We start from the raw sequence: 22979 nt of genomic DNA, 5'->3' as shown, positions 1-22979 counted from the left end.
GTCCGTCGCTTTTTTTAAAAATTAATTAATAAAATAAAGTAAATTAAAAACGACGGACAACATGATTATTGTTTAATTTATAAATAATTATTTTTAATAAAAAGCGATAGACGGCACCTCATAGTCCGTCGCTTTTTGGTTAACATTTAGGAAGATTTCTCACTTCTTTCACACTCATCTCGTGTGTTAGAGTTTATCTCTAAAAAGTTTCTTTCTAATTCGTGCTTGCGCGTGTTTCAGAGGATCATGCCTCTACGAAGAGCAGTCAGAGTTCGTCCAGCTATGAAGAGTATTAAGGAACAAGAATTACTAAGTGCCCAAGAAGTGCAAACCCAAGAAGAGATAAAATATGCTGATTTTCGTGAAGCTATCCTGATGTTAAGTCAAGTTGCGACCTATCATGTCGGGAAGGGAGATAATCGGCACGAAGTGGTTGATACTTCAACAATCCGTGAACTCTTAAGGATGAACCCACCAAACTTCACAGGTTCAAGTGGCACTGAGAATCCGGAGAACTTCATTGAGCAACTTAAAAGGGTATTTGATGTGATACAGGTTGTTGAGTCGGAGAGGGTGGAACTAGCTGCATACCAATTGAAGGGTGTCTCTAGAATTTGGTTTGACCAATGGAAAAAGAATAGGGCTGAGGATGCGCCAGCAGTGAGTTTGGTTGTGTTTGAGGGTGCTCTCGTGGGGCGTTTCTTTCCTCGTGAGTTGCGAGAGGCAAAGATCAAAGAGTTTCTCACCCTTAATTCGGAGTCTATGAGTGTTCATGAGTATAGTCTAAAGTTCACTCAACTTTCCCGCTATGCTCCGGAGATGGTTGCTGACATGAGGAGCAGGATGAGTTTATATGTTGCTGGGTTGTCTCGTCAGTCAAGCAAGGAAGGTAAGACAACTATGCTAATAGGGGATATTGATCTAGTAAGATTTATGATCCATTTACAACAAGTTGTTGAGGATAAGCTGAAGGATAGAGAAGAGTTTAAGGATAAGAGGGTTAAGATAATAGGGGACGAGTTCAGGAAGCAAAAAATTATGATGCCAACCAGTCATCCCTCCCACAGAAACATAAGAGACCTACTCCAACATCTACTAGTGTGCCTGCACTTGAGAACAAAGATGGGTGCAATAGAAATTCCTATAATTTCAGGGCTAGACTCGCCTATCCTCAAGGCAGTATGGTACCAAGGGGTAGTAAGCCTCCTGCTTGCGCCAAGTGTGGTAGGAACCACTCAGGTATTTGTCATGAGGGCTCTATTGGTTGTTTCAGGTGTGGTCAGAGTGGACATTTCATGCGAGAGTATCCTAAGAATAGGCAAGGTAGTCGAAATCTGAGCAGTAGGGCCCAAGCTTCATCAGTTGCTCCCCCAGATAGGATGGTACCTAGAGGAGTTATTTCTAGTATGGGCGGAGGAGCAAACCGCCTCTATGCAATCAACAGTCGCCAAGAGCAAGAGGATTCGCCAGATGTTGTCACTGGTATGATTCGAGTCTTTGACTTTGCTGTTTTTGCTTTGCTAGACTCAAGAGCGAGTTTATCTTTTGTAATTCCTTATGTTGCTATGAACTTTGATGTTATACCTGAGCAACCTAGTAAGCCAGTCATAGAGTGGAGTAGTAGTTCAGCAGTGCTTAGAGGTCGTTTCTTTTCGTACCTTGAGGCGAGAAAGTTAGTTTTGAAAGGTTGTATCTATCACTTAGTCCGAGTTAATGACTCTAGTGTTGAGATACCTCCTTTTCAGTCAGTTCCTATAGTAAGAGAGTTTCCAGAAGTTTTTCTTGATATCTACCCGAAATTCCTCCTGAGAGAGAAATAGATTTCGGCATACACATCATTCCAGATATTTGTCCTATCTCTTTTTTCGCCTTAGAGAATGGCACTAGCATAGTTGAAAGAGTTTAAAGAGCAGTTAAAGGGATCTGTTAGATAAGGGATTTATTTAACCAAGTTGACTCAGAAGAACAACGAATTTTCAACGGTTTAAAGCTTGTGAGGAAGCCTTTCAAGAATGGAAAGAGAAGTTGACTACCGCTCAGTTATGATATTTGGATCTTGAGTACATTACATACTGAAAATCTGAATCTAAAATGGATTTGAGAATAATAGTCGAGTTTAGGCGAATTGAGGTGTAAGGAGTTAAGCTAGAGTTGGCTGCTGTAGTTTTCGCTTTGAAGTTATGGCGTCATTGTTGCATGATGTTCATGTGGGTGTGTTCACTTAGAATGAGCTTAATCTCAGCCAAAGAGAGAGTGGTTAAAGGTACTCAAAGATGATGATATGAGTTTTCTTTATCACCCTGGTAAGGTTAATGTTGTTACTGATTCTTTAAGCAAAGTTGTCTATGGGTAGCACTACCCTTATTGTTGAAGGAAAGAGAGAGTCAGCAAAAGATGTGCACATACTTGCACGCCTGGGAGTCAGACTTGTAGATTCCGCAGAAGGAGGAATAGAAGTGACGAACGGGGCCGAGTTATCATTAGTGTCAGAAGTAGAAGGTGAAAAGGGCCCAACCCTATCTTGTTTGAATTACGGGCAAAATGTTCATAAGCAGTGATGACTTTTGAACAAAGGAGAGATGGTGTTTGAGGTATCAAGGTGGATTGTGGAATTGATTTCAAGGATAAGTGAGATGATTACCTATCTTGCATGGAGTTGCTTACAACGATAGTTACCTTTCTAGTATCCATATGGCTCATTATGAGGCTCTATATGGGAGGGGATGTAGATCACTTGTTGGGATGGTTTGAAGCTAGTGATGCAGGGCTAATAGGACTAGAGTTAGTTCATCAAGCTATAGAGAAGGCGAAAGTGATTTAAGAGAGATTGAAGACGGCACAGAGTCGTCAAGAATCCTACATTGATGTTAGGAGAAAGGCGTTAGAGTTCGAAGTAGAGGATTGGGTATATTTGAAAGTTTCAACCATGAAAAGAGTCATGCGGAGATTCCTGTTCAGATTTTTGACCGCCAAGTTCGCAGGTTGAGAACGAACGATGTAGCATCAGTCAAGGTCCTATGGAGGAACCAATTTGTTGAGGAAGCTACTTGGAAAGTCGAAGAGGACATGAAGAAGAGATATCCACATCTCTGGGAATCCGGAGGAAGTGTAGATCAAGGTACTAATTTCCTTCATAGTGCTCTTTTGATCATCATTAACATGTTGTTGTTGTTGCATTTGCATGATTGCTTGTTGGGTGTTTGAGTTGATGTTACACCCTTAGCTAGTAAGAGTAATCTCATTCTAGGACGAATGTTCCCAAGGGGGAGATATTGTAACATCCGGCATTTTGAAATAATTGAAGAGGATTAAAAATCGGAAATAGTCATTTTTTGAAGAAATGCAAATGTCTGGAAAATTTGGCTAAGTGTGGAAATCAGTGAGTTCTTGGCCAACTTTCAGCAGTCGTAACTCCTAGCTCAGGATGATTTAGGAGTATTTCCAGTCATGGTTGCGAAGCTTGTGGAATGATCTTTCGAACGCCACCGAGTTTGCTCAATTCCGAGTTCGTATGAGCGAGTTATGCCCTTTGAAAGTTGGGCAGTTGGCAGGGGATCCGTCCGAAAATTATAAGGGCATTTTGGTCTTTTCCCTAGTTTTTTTTGGGGTTATATTGTGTGTTAAGTTGATTTTGGATCATTTTAACCCATTTTAAAAGAGAGAAAGCTAGGGCTTGAGTGAAGAGCAGGAGAGAATAAGAGGAGAAGAAGAGGAGAAAGGGAAGATCAAGCAAAGATTCGTCAAGATCATTGTGGATTTTCGTCGTGGGTGATCCCTATCAAGGTATGTGAGTTCATAGTGTTGGTATGATTCTTTCCTCCACACGCCAAACTAATGTTATTATTGAGAAAAGATTGGTTGTGTTGTTGAATTCTTGTGGTTGTTCTTGTTGAAGTTTGTGGTTGTGTTGGTTGAAGTTTGTGGTTGTGTTGTTGAAGTTTCTTGTTGGTTTGGTGTATGTTTCCGGTGGTGTTTTTGAGTTTAATCTATGGTATATTGAGGGTGTTAATGATTCTAAGTGATTTGGGGAAGAAACCATTCGATTTTAGGCGAAATAAGGTGAGAAAACGAGAAATTAAACTTGCTGAAATTTCTGGGTTAGGGGCTGGCGCGATGCGCCTGGCAGAGCGCCCAAACCCACCTCTGAAGTTTAGGGGCTGGCGCCCCGCGCCACCCATAGCGCCAGGGTCGCCTGCCCCACCCAGTTTGTCGTCGGTTGCCCCATTTGAGTTCGTTTAAAGTGCACCTTCACTCCTTTTCGATTCTAACTACTCTAAGCTACTTCTAAACACCTAAAATTCATTCCTAACATGATCATAATCTTGAATTCATAATTCAAATTCAAGGTGGAGTTGAGAGTTATGTTTTGAGAATTCTTTCGAATATTCTAAGGAAATCCCTTTGAGTCTTTTTGAGGAGTCGTCTACAATTTCTAGTAATTTGTTTCAAGACTCGAGCTAGTTATCGGTGTGAAGCGCGCCACATCTATAATTGGGAGGCTACAACATTTAGGAAGATTTCTCACTTCTTTCACACTCATCTCGTGCGTTAGAGTTTATCTCTAAAAAGTTTCTTTCTAATTCGTGCTTGCGCGTGTTTCAGAGGATCATGCTTCCACGAAGAGCAGTCAGAGTTCGTCCAGCTTTGAGGAGTATTAAGGAACAAGAATTACCAACTGACCAAGAAGTGCAAACCCAAGAAGAGATAAAATATGCTGATTTTCGTGAAGCTATCCGTATGTTAAGTCAAGCTGCGACCTATCATGTCTGGCTGGGAGATAATCGACACGAAGTGGTTGATACTTCAAGAATCCGTGAACTCTTAAGTATGAACCCACCAAGCTTCACAGGTTCAAGTGTCACTGAGAATCCGGAGAACCTAAAAGGGTATTTGATGTGATGCAGGTTGTTGAGTCTGAGAGGGTGGAACTAGCTGCATACCAATTGAAGGGTGTCGCTAGAATCTGGTTTGACCAATGGAAAAAGTATAGGGCTGAGGATGCGCTAGCAGTGAGTTGGGTTGTGTTTGAAGGTGCTCTCATGGGGCGTTTCTTTCCTCGTGAGTTGCGAGAGGCAAAGATCAAAGAGTTTCTCACCCTTAATTTGGAGTCTATGAGTGTTCATGAGTATAGTCTAAAGTTCACTCAACTTTCCCGCTATGCTCCGGAGATGGTTGTTGACATGAGGAGCAGGATGAGTTTATATGTTGCTGGGTTGTCTCGTCAGTCAAGCAAGGAAGGCAAGGCAGCTATGCTGATAGGGGATATTGATCTAGAAAGATTTATAATCCATTTACAACAAGTTGCGGAGGATAAGCTCAAGGATAGAGAAGAGTTTAAGGATAAGAGGGCTAAGATAGTTGGGGACGAGTTCAGGAAGCAAAAAATTATGATGCCAACCAGTCATCCCTCCCACAGAAACAGAAGAGACCTACTCCACCATCTGCTAGTGTGCCTGCACTTGAGAACAAAGATGGGTGCAATAGAAATTTCTATAATTTCACGGCTAGACTCGTCTATCCTCAAGGCAGTATGGTACCAAGGGGTAGTAAGCCTCTTGCTTGCGCCAAGTGTGGTAGGAACCACTCAGGTATTTGTCGTGAAGGCTCTATTAGTTGTTTTAAGTGTGGTCAGAGTGGACATTTCATGCGACAGTGTCCTAAGAACAGGCAAGGTAGTGGAAATTTGAGCAGTAGGGCCCAAGCTTCATCAGTTGCTCCCCCAGATAGGATGGTACCTAGAGGAGTTACTTCTAGTATGGACGGAGGAGCAAACTGCCTCTATGCAATCAACAGTCGCCAAGAGCAACAGGATTCGCCAGATGTTGTCACTGGTATGATTCGAGTCTTTGACTTTGCTGTTTTTTCTTTGCTAGACTCAAGAGTGAGTTTATATTTTGAAATTCTTTATGTTGCTATGAACTTTGATGTTATACCTGAGCAACCTAGTGAGTCAGTCATAGAGTGGAGTAGTAGTTCAGCAGATCCTAGGGGTTGTTTCTTTTCGTACCTTGAGGCGAGAAAGTTAGTTTCGAATTGTTGTATCTATCACTTAGTCTGAGTTAGTGACTCTAGTGTTGAGATACCTCCTTTTCAGTCAGTTCCTATAGTAAGAGTGTCTTCAGAAGTTTGTCCTGATGTCTACCCGGAATTCCTCCTGAGAGAGAAATTGATTTCGGCATACACATCATTCCAGATATTTGTCCTATCTCTTTTTTCACCTTATAGAATGGCACTAGCAGAGTTGAAAGAGTTTAAAGAGCAGTTAAAGGGATCTGTTAGATAAGGGTTTTATTTAACCAAGTGGACTTAGAAGAACAACGAATTTTCAACGGTTTAAAGCTTGTGAGGAAGCCTTTCAAGAATGGAAAGAGAAGTTGACTACCGCTCAGTTATGATATTTGGATCTTGAGTACATTACATACTGAATATCTGAATCTAAAATGGATTTGAGAATAATAATCGAGTTTAGTCGAATTGAGGTGTATGGAGTAGAGCTAGAGTTGGCTGCTGTAGTTTTCGCTTTGAAGTTATGGCGTCATTGTTGCATGATGTTCATGTGGGTGTGTTCACTTAGAATGAGCTTAAACTTAGCCAAAGAGAGAGTGGTTAAAGGTACTCAAAGATGATGATATGAGTTTTCTTTATCACCCTGGTAAGGTTAATGTTGTTACTGATTCTTATGCAAAGTTGTCTATGGGTAGCACCGCCTTATTGTTGAAGGAAAGAGAGAGTTAGCAAAAGATGTGCACAAACTTGCACGCCTGGGAGTCAGACTTATAGATTCCGCAGAAGGAGGAATAGAAGTGGCGAACGGGGCCGAGTTATCATTAGTGTCAGAAGTAGAAGGTGAAAAGGGCCCAACCCTATCTTGTTTGAGGTATCAGGGTGGATTGTGGAATTGATTTCAAGGATAATTGAGATGATTACCTATCTTGCATGGACTTGCTTACAACGATAGTTACCATTCTAGTATCTATATGGCTCGTTATGAGGCTCTTTATGGGAGGGGATGTAGATCTCTTGTTGGGATGGTTTGAAGCTAGTGAAGCAGGGCTGATAGGACCAGAGTTAGTTCATCAAGCTATAGAGAAGACGAAAGTGATTTAAGAGAGGTTGAAAACGGCACAGAGTCGTCAAGAATCCTACATTGATGTTAGGAGAAAGGCGTTAGAGTTCGAAGTAGAGGATTAAGTATATTTGAAAGTTTCAACCATGAAAAGAGTAATGAGGAGATTCTTGTTCAGATTTTTGACCGCCAAGTTCGTAGGTTGATCACGAAGGATGTAACATCAGTCAAGGTCCTTTTGAGGAACCAATTTGTTGAGGAAGCTACTTGGAAAGTCGAAGAGGACATGAAGAAGAGATATCCACATCTCTGGGAATCCGGAGGAAGTGTAGATCAAGGTACTAATTTCCTTCTTTTTGCTCTTTTGATCATCATGAACATGTTGTTGTTGTTGCATTTGCATGATTGCTTGTTGGGTGTTTTAGTTGATGTTACACCCTTAGCTAGTAAGAGTAATCTCATTCGAGGACGAATGTTCCCAAGGGGGAGATATTGTAACTTCCGGCATTTTGAAATAATTGAAGAGGATTAAAAATCGGAAATAGTCATTTTTGGAAGGAATTCAAAAATATGGAAAATTTGGCTAAATGTGGAAATCAGTGAGTTTTTCGCCAACTTTGAGGAGTCGTAACTCCAAACTCAAGATGAGTTAGGAGTATTTCCGGTAATGGTTGCGAAGCTTGTTGAATGATCTTTTGAACGCCACCGAGTTTGCTCAATTTCGAGTTCGTATGAGCGTGTTATGACCTTTGAAAGTTTGGCAGTTGGCAGGGGATCCGTCCGGAAATTTTAAGGGCATTTTGGTATTTTCCCTAGTTTTTCTTTTGGCGTTATATTGTGTGTTTGGCTGATTTTGGATCATTTTACCCCATTTTAAAAGAGAGAAAGCTAGGGCTTGAGTGAAGTTAAGAAGAGAACAAGAGGAGAAGAAAAGGAGAAAGGGAAGATCAAGCAAAGATTCGTCAAGATCATTGTGGATTTTCGTCAGGGGTGATCCCTATCAAGGTATGTGAGTTCATAGTGTTGGGATGATTCTTTACCCCACACGCCAAACTCGTTTTATTATTGAGAAAAGATTGGATGTGTTGTTGAATTCTTATGGTTGTTCTTGTTGAATTTTGTGGTTGTGTTGGTTGAAGTTTGTGGTTGTGTTGTTGAAGTTTCTTGTTGGTTTGGTGTATGTTTCCAGTGGTGTTTTTGAGTTGAATCTATGGTATATTGAGGGTGTTAATGATTCTAAGTGATTTGGGGAAGAAACCATTCAATTTTAGGCGAATTAAGGTGAGAAAACGAAAAAATAAACTTGCTGAAATTTCTGGGTTGGGGCCTGGCGCGATGCGCCTGCCAGAGCTCCCCAAACCTACCTCTGAAGTTTAGGGGCTGGCGCCCTGCGCCACCCATAGCGCCAGGGTCACCTACACCATCCAGTTTGTCGTCGGTTTCCCCGTTTGAGTTCATTTAAAGTGCACCTTCACTATTTTTCGATTTTAACTACTCTAAGCTACTTCTAAACACCTAAAAGTCATTTCTAACATGATCATAATCTTGAATTCATAATTCAAATGCAAGGTAGAGTTGAGAGTTATAATTTGAGAATTCTTTCTAATATTCAACAGTTGCCAAAAGCAAGAGGATTCGCCAGATGTTGTCACTAGTTTGATTCGAGTCTTTGACTTTGCTGTTTTTGCTTTGCTAGATTCAAAAGCGAGTTTATCTTTTGTAATTCCTTATGTTGCTATGAACTTTGATGTTAAACCTGAGCAACCTAGTGAGCCAGTCATAGAGTGGAGTAGTTGTTCAACAGTGCCTAGGGGTCGTTTCTTTTCGTACCTTGAGGCGAGAAAGTTAGTTTCGAAGGGTTGTATCTGTCACTTAGTCTGAGTTAATGACTCTAGTGTTGATATACCTTATTTTCAGTTAGCCCCTATAGTAAGAGAGTTTCCAGAAGTTTTTCCTGATCTCTACCCGAAATTTCTCCTGAGAGAGAAATAAATTTCGGCATACACATCATTCCAGATATTTGTCCTATCTCTTTTTTCACCTTATAGAATGGCACTACCAGAGTTGAAAAAGTTTAAAAAGCAGTTAAAGGGATTTGTTAGATAAGGGTTTTATTTAACCAAGTTGACTCAGAAGAACAACGAATTTTCAACGGTCTAAAGCTTGTGAGGAAGCCTTTCAAGAATGGAAAGAGAAGTTGACTACCACTCAGTTATGATATTTGGATCTTGAGTACATTACATACTAAATATCTGAATCTAAAATGGATTTGAGAATAATAGTCGAGTTTAGGCGAATTGAGGTGTAAGGAGTAGAGCTAGAGTTGGTTGCTGTAGTTTTCGCTTTGAAGTTATGGCGTCATTGTTGCATGATGTTCATGTGGGTGTGTTCACTTAGAATGAGCTTAATCTCAGCCAAAGAGAGAGTGGTTAAAGGTACTCAAAGATGATGATATGAGTTTTCTTTATCACCCTGGTAAGGTTAATGTTGTTACTGATTCAATAGCAAAGTTGTCTATGGGTAGCACCGCCCTTATTGTAGAAGGAAAGAGAGAGTTAGCAAAAGATGTGCACATACTTGCACGCCTGGGAGTCAGACTTATAGATTCCGCAGAAGGAGGAATAGAAGTGACGAACGGGGCCGAGTTATCATTAGTGTCAGAAGTAGAAGGTGAAAAGGGCCCAACCCTATCTTGTTTGAATTACGGGTAAAATGTTCATTAGCAGAGATGGCTTTTGAACAAACGGGAGATGGTGTTTGAGGAAGGCGAAAGTGATTTAAGAGAGGTTGAAAACGGCACAGAGTCGTCAAGAATCCTGCATTGATGTTAGGAGAAAGGCGTTAGAGTTCGAAGTAGAGGATTAAGTATATTTTGAAAGTTTCAACCATGAAAAGAGTCATGCGGAGATTTCTGTTCAGAGTTTTGACCGCCAAGTTCGTAGGTTGATCACGAAGGATGTAGCATCAGTCAAGGTCCTTTGAAGGAACCAATTTGTTGAAGAAGCTACTTGGAAAGTCGAAGAGGACATGAAGAAGAGATATCCACATCTCTGGGAATCCGGAGGAAGTGTAGATCAAGGTACTAATTTCCTTCTTAGTGCTCTTTTGATCATCATGAACATGTTGTTGTTGTTGCATTTGCATGATTGCTTGTTTGGTGTTTGAGTTGATGTTACACCCTTAGCTAGTAAGAGTACTCTCATTCGAGGTCGAATGTTCCCAAGGGGGAGATATTGTAACATCCGGCATTTTGAAATAATTGAAGAGGATTAAAAATCAGAAATAGTCATTTTTGGAAGGAATTTAAAAATCTCGAAAATTTGGCTAAGGGTGGAAATGAGTGAGTTTTTGGCCAACTTTGAGCAGTCGGAACTCCTAGCTCAGGATGAGTTAGCAGTATTTCCAGTAATGGTTGCGAAGCTTGTGGAATGATCTTTCGAACGCCACCGAGTTTGCTCAATTTCGAGTTCGTATGAGCGAGTTATGACCTTTGAAAGTTGGGCAGTTGGCAGGGGATCCGTCCGGAAATTTTAAGGGCATTTTGGTCTTTTCCATAGTTTTTCTTTTGGGGTTATATTGTGTGTTAGGCTGATTTTGGATCATTTTACCCCATTTTAAAAGAGAGAAAGCTAGGGCTTGAGTGAAGAGAAGAAGGGGAGAAGAAGAGGAGAAGAAGAGGAGAAAGGGAAGATCAAGCAAAGATTCGTCAACATCATTGTGGATTTTCGTCGGGGGTGATCCCTATCAAGGTATGTGAGTTCATAGTGTTGGGATGATTCTTTCCCCCACACGCCAAACTCGTTTTATTATTGAGAAAAGATTGGTTGTGTTGTTGAATTCTTGTGGTTGTTCTTGTTGAATTTTGTGGTTGTGTTGGTTGAAGTTTGTGGTTGTGTTGGTTGAAGTTTCTTGTTGGTTTGGTGTATGTTTTCAGTGGTGTTTTTGAGTTGAATCTATGGTATATTGAGGGTTTTAATGATTCTAAGTGATTTGGGGAAGAAACCATTCAATTTTAGGCGAAATAAGGTGAGAAACGAGAAAATAAACTTGCTGAAATTTCTGGGTTGGGGGCCTGGCGCGATGCGCCTGCCATTGCGCCCCAAACCCACCTCTGAAGTTTAGGGGCTAGCGCCCTGCGCCACCCATAGCGCTAGGGTCACCTACCCCGTCCAGTTTGTCTTTGGTTGCCCCGTTTGAGTTCATTTAAAGTGCACCTTCACTCCTTTTCGATTCTAACTACTCTAAGCTACTTCTACATACCTAAAAGTCATTCCTAACATGATCATAATCTTGAATTCATAATTCAAATTCAAGGTAGAGTTGAGAGTTTTGTTTTGAGAATTCTTTCGAATATTCTAAGGAAATCCCTTTGAGTCTTTTTGAGGACTCGTCTATAATTTCTAGTAATTTGTTTCAAGTCTCGATCTAAAGTATTTTTGGGAGCAGTCTTGAGCACCGAATCGGGGAAGCGTTCAAAGAACTCACAGCTCCCATAGAACCATGTTAGCCACCATGGGTAGAAAAGGATCATACTTTTTAGATGAAACCTTTTCCTTATAGACTAGTGGATCCATTAGGCAGTTCAGGTCTTATACCTTTGGCCGGGTATAAGATACTCTGGCAGCGTGAGGTCGATCGCTATATCATCACTGTAGCTCTTATGTGATGGTTATCGGTTAGAGAACTCCCATAGTAGGAAGAGCTTGGTTCCTCGAGAAGTTCTGCTTAGTGTGGATGGGGGTATGGGACTTCATTCATGCATTGCACAAGTAGACTTTGAGAGGAAGCATGGTATTTTCATTATATTATAAATATGATTTTTACGTCATGTTTTAAATAGTTTTTCAAGCTTTACATATATTGCATGTGTCTCATTACTTTATATTGAGTTCAGTTATTCATGAGTTGATCAGAGCCAAGGTAAGTTCTCTATTGTATTCCTTTCAAGCTTAAGTTGTTGTTTAGCGGTCCAGCTCGCATACTTGTACATTCCATGTACTGATGCCAGTTGGCCTGCATCTTGTTATGATGCAGACGCAGGTACCCAGGATCAGCATCCAGCACACCGTTGATCCAGTTGAGCACTCCAGAGTCAGTGGTGAGCCTCCTTGCTTTCCAGAGGACTCGATTATTTGTGTTCTTAAGTTTTGTTTTATTAGGATGTGGCGGGATCTGTCCCAACATCCATCTCAGTATTTTAGAGGCTTCATAAATAGTCAGTTAGTTAGTTTTGAGTCTCTCATCTATGTATATATGTAAATATTCTAATTTGAGACTCGAGTTGCCTTTTTGGCCAGATTTGTATCATTTAAGTTGTCTTATGACCTTCCATTGCATTGAGTTATTCTGTTGAGTTAGGTTTCCGCTGAGTTAAGAAAGCCAGGCCAAGGGTTCGCTTGGGGCCAACAATGGTCTCCAAGTGCCGGTCCCCCCCAGGGTGTAGGCTCGGGGCGTGACACTTTTCCTCCTCCATTTTGTTGGGATTATATCATCAAACAGGAGATATCCATCTCCTTAATTAACATGGTGGTATGACACTCTTTGACCACCATTTCAGACACACTCGGTACAAACTTAATCATTCTTGCCCTTGAGTCGGAAACCATAGTTTGAACATACTTAACAAATTGAGTAAAATTCAAAGCATACTCTTTCACACTCATATTTTCTTGAAGATATTAATGAACTCAAGCTCCTTTTCCTCTCTCATCTCAAGAAGAATGAAACGATCAAGAAATGGTCCTTTGAATTTCTCCCAACAAAGAGGACCCACATCAACCACCCTCTCTTACTTCCATTGGTTAAACCAAACTCGAGCAACACCCTTGAGTTGATAAGTGGCCACTTCACCCTTCTCAATCATAGACAATCCCGTAATTCCAACTATCTTATACACCTTATCAATGAATTCTTGAAGATCCTCATCCAATTTGAAACTATGAAACTCCAGAGGATTCATCCTAAGGAAGTCTCTTATCTTTGTCATCGTCGTACCCATATTTGGGTTCACAGAAGAAATGGACTCTCTATTAGCTTGTGCCATCATAAATTGATCCAACACTTGGAAAGCGGCTCAGAATTAGGCATGAGTTACTTTCTCATTCAAAGGGCAAATCGAAAGTTGAGGAACCTCAGGATCCATATTATCATTCCCCGCATTCCTTCTCACATAAGCTCTTCAAGGGGCCATATCTTGAAAAAGACCAAACACGATTAATGAGAAGAATCTTTATAGAGATAGACTCTATGAAACGACTTTAGAGTAATAAAAGAAGTGAAGTTTCCTAAATGCTTTGTAGCCTCATGTTCATAGATGTGACGCGCTTCACACTTATGAACAAAACTCAACTCAACACGGCTTGTCAGATATCCTAGAATCTTTTCTAAAACCTTACGCTCTAGATACCAAGTTTTTCATGACCCAAAATACACCCTAGATGTGACATGGCGTATAAGACCTTAAGAGGCCCTGCACAAGCCACTTGACACACATAGAACACAAAATAGTAGAAAATAGGATAAGTAAAGGTAAAAGTCCCATATTAACAAAAATATTTTGAAATAAAATGGAAGTCTAATCATAGTCTCGACAAACCATTCTAACATCTCAACAAAGTAGTCGGGATGCAACCCGTATACCACATACAACATCCAAAAACTAAAGACAAAAGAAATTTAAGTAAAAGGTGACATGGTCCTCGGAACATGGGGACTTACCAACTCTTCATTCCACAAAGAAATCCACTAGCCACGAGCGAGAAGAGGAAAATCACCGGACCTTACATTAGTTAAACAATGTAGGCACAAGTATGCATTAGTACATGCAATGTACTAAGTTTAAGGGATATGCAATAAAACATGAAACATGATCAGAATAAGACATAATCGAAAACAAGATATGCATGACCAAGCTAAACATAGTAAAACCTTTTAAAGAAGAATCACAAATTATGAACGCGGTCAACGCATCCATAAAATCATAAGGAAAGCTTAATAAAATCTTTAAGAACAACTTAGTTAATTTTGTGAGAAATTTACTATTAACAGACATAAACCACGTGAGCTATAACGTGGAATCCGGTGTCTTGCTCCCACATTGAAAAAAAATGTCCTTACTTGCCAAGGCAAGGATCTTACACTTCTAGCTTAGGTGGATCCACTTGCTATGTCACTTAAGACCATCTTATGGTAAAATATATTTATTGGACAAGATTATTGCTACTAGAGACCCGACCTATACTAACTGGAGAGCCTTCATCTCAATAACCTCCCTGTGCTAAGTAAAATCCCAACAGAATAGTCATAAACATACACATATTGTCATAAATGGAAAAGCACAATTAAGTTACTAATCCAAGCTTAAAATATCATTGAGTAGATCCTTAAACCATGTGTCAGAAAACCTTTCACTAATCATGATTTCTTAGTGTGAAAAAATCTTTGAAAATTTAATTGATGCTTATCTTAAATCAACCTATGTCATAAAATATTTCTTTCCATAAATCATACATAACTTTCATGAAAACAACATCCATTCATTTCAAGCTTCTTCATAAATTCATATCTTTTAATGCTCATAGTCAAAATTAGTAATAATGCATGTGCTCATGTGAACAATTGAAAAGCATGTAATTGAGTCAAAACAATTATAATAAGATCAAAATTAAATAATTGAATCAACACAATTAGAACCCGTGAAGAATTGAATAAAATCCTAATCAATTAGATTGAAATCAAACTTTGAGAACTGAGGAAATCTTGGGGCTCAATTGGTGAATCAAACACATTGATGAAACCCTACATACCTTGCTACTGAAAATCCAAAATCAATGGTTAAAATGAGAATTGATTTGGAAACCCTAGCTTCTTCTTTGTTGACCTTGAGAGAGAATTTTTGAAGCAAACCTTGGAGGGGTTTTAGGGTTTTCAGTGAATGAAAGAGTTAGGGTAATTTTTAGAGTTTGTAGGGTAGTTATAAGACATAGAGATAGGAGTAAAATGACATGGTATAGGTATTAAATGCATAGGAAAATACCCAAATATCCTTACGAAATAACAACCGAATGACACCTACGATTTTGACCTATGGTCCATAAGAATTCCTACGAACCATCTTGGTCTGTCATAGGGTCAACTATTGTGCCAAAATCCAGGGTAATTCCTACTAGTTAGACCAACAATTCTTCATATGTTCTACGGTCCGTAGATCGTACATGTAGTCCTCTAGTGACCAATAATCCCCCAAATATATACACCATTCTATGATCTCAAACTACAACCTGTAGAAAATATCACGACCCGTAGGTCCACTCTATAGATCCATAGTCCATCAATTACACTAAGGGTGCAAGCATTCCACAAGTTTCTATCTATGTCTCGTCATTACCGGTACGAACCATCCCGTCAAATCGTAGGTCCACTTACAGGGACTTGAAAATTCCCAAAAGCTCAACCATTTTTCTATGAATTTCTTTCTATAACTCGTAGAGTTTCCTGTGGTACATAGATTGGACTCGTAGATTAGGAATTTCTTTTCCTTTTGGCTTTTTAATTTTTGTGGTGTTACATTAGGTTTCAAAGTCATAAAATTAGAAATTTCTTATCGGTGCTTTGTCGTGGTAGGTCACTGACATATCCTTTTTTATCTTTATTTGACCCCAAGAATGGATTGGTTAAAGCTTAGAGAGAGATGGGAGAGATATCTTTTTGCATATCTCGTATCCAAAACATGAGTGGTAGATTTGCACTCATTTAAGGTCCATTTATCTTAATAATTAGTGTACTCAACGCCTAACTTTGTCCTTTTCTAATCAAATGTTGATGATTTGAATCTATGAGGGCAATTGGACAAAGTAAGGACTGAAGTTGAAAGAATGACCAAAATTACAAAAAGAAGTGCAAAGTGAACATTGATGATCGCCTAACATGAAGGGCGGATCACCAACTGAGCACGATCTCGCCCAAAGTGACAGTGCATAACACTTGTTTATATCAAAGAAGGTTGGCAGACTCAAGTAGAGAAGGCGATGCACCGAGTTAGAACGATGGTCCTTCTGTATATCACCTAAAGTAACCGTGTGCACGTCAATGGGTTAATGCTCGAAAGGAAGACAAAAGTGGTATTCGGAAATTCACCGATGGTGAAAGGCTGACTTGACCAAGTCCGCCAACTGAGGTTCAAACACCTGAAGCCTAGAGCATCACAAGGTGAGCTAAGGAGCAAAGGGCAATTCACTGAGTGAGTTTGGTGAGCCCGACTAGTTTCACCGAGCTGGTTATTAAGTGGATTTAGGGCCAAATTTTGGGAAAGTATAAATAGCCTAAAGGATAGAACTTTTATAGAGTTCGAAGGGTTAGATTCAACAAATTAGATTTGAGAGTTAAAAATAAAGAACACTTTAGTTTTGAAAGAAAACTTTTCTAGTTCTTGGGGTTTTACAATTTGAGACTTGATTTTGATAAATTTAACTTAAATCCAAAGTGGGTTTACTCGTAATGCTTGATTTCAACTTACCGATGGTTGCTTTCATGGATGGTATAATTTTTTTACTTTTTTTTTATGATGGGTGGCTAAAACCCCAAGATCTAGGGGGTGCTCTAATGGGGTTGCATGTTGATTTAATGTAGTGGGTATTGTGCTATGCACTATTTTGTTGTTGTTCATACATGAACTTGGTCTAATTACCATAGGGTTAAATTATGTGTTAAGGTTGCAAACATAATTTCTACTTTCGATTTTCGCTTGTTGCTTAATTGTAGTGGGTAATTAGTTCAATACTAGAAATTTATATTTGATTTCAATGGATTGCTTGAAAGAGAGGTTATGGGTCAGATCCATTTGCCCTATTCTTGAGAGAGAGAGAATAGAGTAAGGCATTGAGTTGTTTAGGATTGGCAATTAGATGAGACCGAAATGAGATTTGATGTAAGGATGCTTTCAGATCTAAAGAAGATTAGTGGCATTGAAGATGAGTTAACCTATTCATATATGTACATCACTATAGAGCAACATAATCACCCCTATGTTACATCGATTTCGAATCCCCACACCCCTAGATTGCTTGTTAACTTTTAATATCAGTTTTATTTTAGTTTAATTGTGATATTTCACAATCAAACCATTATATTAAGTTGGTGGTACCATCCACCACATTTTTCTAACTAGTACAAACGATCTAATCTAAAGTCCAAATTTTTTGATAAGGAAATCTCCATGATATACCATTCCCTGTGGGATTCGACCCCGACTCTTTATTAGGTTTTTTTACTGACGATGATCGCTCAACCTTTTAATTGGTTTTGGAGGGTGATTTGAGCGTTATTAAAAATGGCGCCGCTGTCGAGGAGTGGTGGTTGAGAATTATAATTGAGAAATTAGATTTTAATTTGGTCTATTTATAATAAATTTGTTGTTTGGTATTGTTATTGGATGATTTGTACGGTGACCAGACCATGGGAGTGGCAATGACAGTCACTATGGTCAAAAGGGTGATCTCAATGGCATGCAAATTAATTTCATTCAAACCGTGAGAGCCCTCCTACAATAGGGAGAACGATGTTTCACATCACCAGAACTACGATTCAATTTCTCCAAATGAAAGGAATTCTGGGCGTCTAGCTCATGAGGATCCCAATGAGCACCTTAGGAATTTCAAGGAGGTGAGTGGACCCTTTGTGTTCAATAATATATCCCAAAAATCCATAAGGTTGAGGTTATTCCCATTCTCTATAACAGGGGAGGCTACAAGATAGTTGGCAGAGTTGCCAAATGATTGTATTACTTCGTGTGATGAGCTGACTGAGGTATTCTTGGAAAGATTATTTCCACCCTCGAAGATGGTTAAACTCCGTCACCAAATTCAAAATTTCAAAAGTTTTGAGGTGAGATTTTTCATGAAGCATGCTTGAGTTTCAAGAAGATACTCTTTCAATGTCCAATGCATGGCGTTTTAGATAATTTGCTGCTGTAATACTTTTATTGCAGCCTTGATTTAGTCAATAAAAGTGTGGCTGATCACTTAGTCCATCGTTGATTGATGAGATAACCGTATGATGTAGCTGCTTTGTTGCTAGATGTATTACTAAGGTTAACCGAGCATGTCATACTAGAGAAGATCAAGTACCCTTTCTAAAAGTGGGTTTGATAAAAGAACATATAGAGAAGGACCATGAAAAAGATGAAAACATGGCCAAAATGATGACCCAAATCGATTTGTTGTCCAACCATGTCGTGGGATATGAAACCAAATCGGTGAATGCGGTTGGAACCAACAATGGACCGTGCTCGGATGATGCCAAATTTAAGGCATTATACAATGAGGAAGTTCAATACTTAGGAAATCAAGTGTGGGGTTCACACAATAATTATCAACGACAAGGTTGGGACAAGGATAGAGATAGTGATTGGAAAGATTGGCCGGGTGGAAATTAGAGAGACAGGGAGATGGAAAAAGATAGATACGTGCCTCCCCGTGATCGCGCACACCTAAAAGAATCAATGGATTAGAAGGAAGTCGGTCGGAAGATATGCTTGTAAGGATTTACAACAGGGTTGAAGGGTCCAATAAGGTATCGAAGGATTTGAAAACTGACTTCTCCACTTTATCTCAGACGCTGACTTCGGACTTTGTTTCTATCAAGAAGCTGGAGACCCAACTAGTTTAGATTTCCACTCATCTAAATCCAAGGCAAAATGGAGATTTTTCTAGTGACACCATCTCGAACCTAAAAATTAATTGTTGAGTTTGAGTAATATGTCGTACCATGACGTTAAATAAGTCTCTTCTTGGGAGGCAACCCAAGCCTTTATTTTTATTTTTTTACTTCTTTCAAATAACGTGCATTATAAGTGCAGGTTGAGAAGAATTTGGAAGATTGGAGAAGGAAGAATATGCGATAATGAACCCAAACTGTGATCCTCCAAAGGCATTACACAGATTAATTCTTGTCCGCTTTCTGAGCTTGAAAAGATGGAAAAGTGTACTGCCTAGATCGGTGACAAGAACTCCAAAGGGTGATTCACCGAAGTGCACTAAGAGGACTCCATCGGGTCCGCCAAATCAGCCTTCAGGTTTGGTGTTTATTCAAGGAAGTTTGATGATCTTAAGCTCCGGTTGGAGATTCACTGAATGCATTCCACAACGTTAGTCGTGGTCACCGAACCGGCCTGATATAAAAAGGCCAAGGGTTTTTTCAAATTCAAAACTCCATATCTTTGAAATCTGAGAGCTTTTTCAATTCCTTTCTCTTGCATTGTGCATTTTGAGTGTTTGTGAGCCTCGTGTGAGCATATTGAAGGTGCTAGGAGTTTGTTTGCTTTGAGTTCGTGTCAACCCAACCCCGATTCTTCAATTTCTTGATTATTTTTGGCCTTAAGGTTGGTGTTTTGAGTTCTTGTTATTTTTGAGTTTAGAAAGCATATAGGGTGTGGGATTGAGCCCTTTAACTGTGTTTGAGTGCCTAATTGTGATGGGTAGCAGGATATTGTTGTGATTGAACTGTTCCCTTTTGATTTTAATTGTGAATGCCTATCAAATTGATGAATCGTGATTGTGTTGGTTAAATCGTTAAATTGAATTGGTTAAGATGATGGGTCTGAGCATATTTTGATGTGAGTGAAGTTTGAGTAGCTCAGTGTTGACCCAATTACACAATTTTTCCCGATGATAGACATGGTAATTACTTTCTTAAGGGAAAAACGTCAATTAGTGCAATACTTAGTGATAAATGGAGGAAATCTGAGTACCCATGGGTAGGGAAACATATAGGTTGATTGTAATGTTGAGAGAAAATAGTATTGGTTATGTGTGTTAGTTATTTTTATGAAACAATGACACTGGGCTAAAACTTCTTGTTCAGTAAGCTTGTATTAGTTCCCCAAAGGAGGTAAGCGAATCACTGAGTAAGACCAGATTGTCTTCTTTAGCATGTACGTGACCTTGGGTACTGTCCCATTTGACGAGATAGTCTTAGTCCACCGACCCCACTTGGCGACTCGCTGAGTAGGAGAGGATATCACCCTTTATGCCTGTAACTTTCCTTTTTGCACTGTCAATTTCGGTGGATTTGTCTTAGCTTGCCGAAACCAACTCGGTGAATCACCGAGTTTGTATTGACTTAGCTTTTTGTGCCCAAACCTCAATAAATAGATACATTTTGATTCGGTGAGCTTGTTGGAGCTCGTCGATCCTATTTGGTGCATTGCCTTCCCATTAGGTGAGCCTCATGATTGTTTTTTAAACATGTTTTGATTCATGTTCGAATTTAACTAACCTTCAGAAATCCATTGTTTGAATGTGTGCCTTTCAAGTAATGGCAAGAACAAAAGGCAAACAATGGTCTCTTCCGACATGGAGTCGAATAGAGAATTGTCTCCTCCTCCACCTTCACTGAAAATACATCAGGGAATAACAACAAATAAGCCTTCGAAGGTTTCCCAACATCACCAAACTACCCTACACAATCATCAACTTAAAAAAGGTTGAGCCCAACAAAGGGTAGTTAGAAAGAGGACCTCATCTTCACAAGCACCAGCTTCTAAAGTTCTGTCGATTATAGCTCAAGAGCCTTGAATAGGTTCAAGGCTACAGGTGAATGGAAGATTCTTGAGGAGAGACGACTCTCCATAGATTGAGTGTGGATGGCTACCCAGCCATTTGGGAAACAATACAATTCCACAAGTTTGAGGGATTTACCAAACCCAGTAATCCCTACATCCCTTCTTAGGTGAGGGAATTTTATACAGCTTACGCTCAGGCCCTTTCGAAGAAGAGAAACGGCACAATATGGAAACCACTCAAAGAAGTGGAGGTGAGAAGTAAAAAGGTTTAGTGTGATGCTGGATCTATTAATACAGCACTACGGATGCCATCATTTGAATTCAACTTATATTCACTCCGAATATGCCATGATTTGGATTCGTTGAAGGGTTGGCTAGCATCCTTGATTTTCGATTCTTTCCCCTCCAGAATGGCAGAAGGTGCCAGGATTGAGAAGTAAGATTTGAATGTCGTAGCTTGGTATTGATTTAGATTCATCAGCATAAACTTGATGCCATCTCGAAATGAGTCCATTATTCGCCATTACAAGGCACTATTGGTTGGAACTATCATTGATCGAGAGCACATACATGTTGGTGCCATATTAATGGAAGAGATGCTAATGAGGGTGAGATAGGAGAAAATATTGCACCCATTTCTAGTTTTGATCACGCAGCTTTGTGAGAGCGCAAGTTTCCATTTTCAGGCTACCACAAATGTGAAAGTCACACCACCCTCATCCACTCAGGGTCGAGGTAGAGTTCTTGAGAGATAATGTGGGTTGGAGGAAGAGGCCACCACCAGAATCCACTCCAGTGGTCAACCTTGCTACCCTAGATCCCAAGATTATCACACCTAGTCTTTCTATGGAGCAGGTAGGTATTTCCTCACCTTCTTCTATTGCTGTCTTTTCTATTGATGCGTCTGTATAGTCTGATGCTGCCATTCTTGCTGTAACTCCTCCCCATTCTAGTGTTTCTCATCCCTCGTTGACTAGAGCTTTGATATATTAATGGGTAGCCTTGCCCGGTCAGCTGATGTGAGAGCTGCCTAGGTTGAGAGGATTTTTCCCTAGCTCATTGACAAGGCCATTCAGAAGGCCCTGTCAACTGTGATTGAGAGAGTGATTAAGTTTGAGGGAACAATAGCGAGCCATGCTTTGAGGCTAGATGATTTGACTGTAAGGGTTGAGGCTCAGGAGAAGGCTGGGGGTATTTCTACTAACATTGATACCCCGAGGGCGAAGGTAGCTAATTAAAGGACGGGGGTAGTCCATATATAGTCTATGGACATCTTTACACTTTAGGGAGAGGTTTCCTTTTCAAATTCACCTGAGATGCCTAGTACTTTGCCTTCTACTTATGTGTCATCCACTGTTATGCTTGAGGTTTCTGTAGATGTTGAGGTTGCTGATAATGAGAGTAAGAGGGCTGAGGAAACTGATGAAGAGCTGAGAGATGAAAAGCATGGGACTGCTAAGATACTGACAGATCTGCATGAGACCAAAATAGGTCATTCTTAAGGCTGCACTAGAGAGGTCGGGTCTAGTGGAGTCACTCTGGACACCAGCATAGCTCCTGCTGCTGAGATGGGCATTGATGCCCCAATTGTACCTCCCATGTTGCCTTAAATGATCTTATGGCTGGGCATAGATGCCCAACCTAAAGCTTTTCCACTCGAGACTCTAGATGAGAGTGCTTCATAGGCGTAGCCTGTTAGGGGGACCTTTTCTCTTATCCTTCCAGTAATTTTATTTTATTTTGCATTGAGGATACTGCATTTTATTTTTGGTGGGGGTGAGGGCCTTCGTGCCAATATTCCCCTTTTGCTTGTATTTTGTTATTTCGTATGTTGAACAATTGTAGTTTGTCAATTTTATATTTGAGTTCTCTTTGTGGGTAATTGTATGTTTCTTTATTTCTTTCTCATTCTCCCTTGATGTTGCAGCCCCTCATGAGTTCAAATTATGAAATGCTTGAAGTTTTCATTGAAAGAATTTGAGAATCGATTTTGTTCAATATCAATGTCTTGAGTAGTACTCATGATGAGCATACGCGTAGTGCTGGTGTTGCAAGAACAAAATCGATATGGTTACACCTTTGAGCGATCTCTTTGAATCTTTTGTTAACTAGCTACGTTTTGATGTGAGCCTTGCCATGAACATCACATGTACGCTTTTGTTCCTTTCGGGATGTGCTAAATGAGTATATTTCAAAGTGTCATGTGTGGTGAGGTTTTACGTGAAAGCATGCATGTGGAGTCCTAGAATTTGCCTTGTTAGTCCAATTGTGTGAATCTTGGTGAATATGAGACATGATCACTGGAATAAATTCAATGAGGGAACCAAATTGTCCATAAAGCATTTTGTGACTATC

General features: G+C 39.9%; 2 protein-coding genes across 2 annotated transcripts; both read left to right on the top strand.

The window, feature by feature from the left end:
* The first annotated feature begins 246 nt into the window (after positions 1–246).
* On the top strand, positions 247–2821 carry LOC125863690 (uncharacterized). Its single transcript, XM_049543726.1, has 4 exons — positions 247–537; positions 820–1019; positions 1100–1672; positions 2707–2821. Exons 1-4 carry the CDS (start codon positions 247–249, stop codon positions 2819–2821), a joined length of 1179 nt encoding a protein of 392 aa, XP_049399683.1.
* A 1787-nt stretch (positions 2822–4608) lies between these two features.
* On the top strand, positions 4609–22126 carry LOC125863689 (uncharacterized). Its single transcript, XM_049543725.1, has 9 exons — positions 4609–4886; positions 4991–5072; positions 5175–5357; positions 5465–6021; positions 8683–8910; positions 21353–21479; positions 21537–21557; positions 21680–21850; positions 21911–22126. Exons 1-9 carry the CDS (start codon positions 4609–4611, stop codon positions 22124–22126), a joined length of 1863 nt encoding a protein of 620 aa, XP_049399682.1.
* The last annotated feature ends 853 nt before the right edge of the window (positions 22127–22979 follow it).

Source organism: Solanum stenotomum, chromosome 5, assembly GCF_019186545.1.
Source record: "Solanum stenotomum isolate F172 chromosome 5, ASM1918654v1, whole genome shotgun sequence".
Lineage (NCBI taxonomy): Eukaryota > Viridiplantae > Streptophyta > Magnoliopsida > Solanales > Solanaceae > Solanum > Solanum stenotomum.
This window is presented reverse-complemented; position numbering and strand designations above follow the sequence as displayed.

Coding starts and splice junctions, on each gene's coding strand:
- LOC125863689 (XM_049543725.1), top strand. CDS start 4,609: ATGCTTCCACGAAGAGCAGTCAGAGTTCGTCCAGCTTTGAGGAGTATT. Junction 21,480..21,536: donor CTAGTCTTTCTATGGAGCAG/GTAGGTATTTCC, acceptor GCGTCTGTATAG/TCTGATGCTGCCATTCTTGC. Junction 21,558..21,679: donor CTGATGCTGCCATTCTTGCT/GTAACTCCTCCC, acceptor ATTTTTCCCTAG/CTCATTGACAAGGCCATTCA.
- LOC125863690 (XM_049543726.1), top strand. CDS start 247: ATGCCTCTACGAAGAGCAGTCAGAGTTCGTCCAGCTATGAAGAGTATT. Junction 538..819: donor TCATTGAGCAACTTAAAAGG/GTATTTGATGTG, acceptor TATGCTCCGGAG/ATGGTTGCTGACATGAGGAG. Junction 1,020..1,099: donor GTTAAGATAATAGGGGACGA/GTTCAGGAAGCA, acceptor AACATCTACTAG/TGTGCCTGCACTTGAGAACA.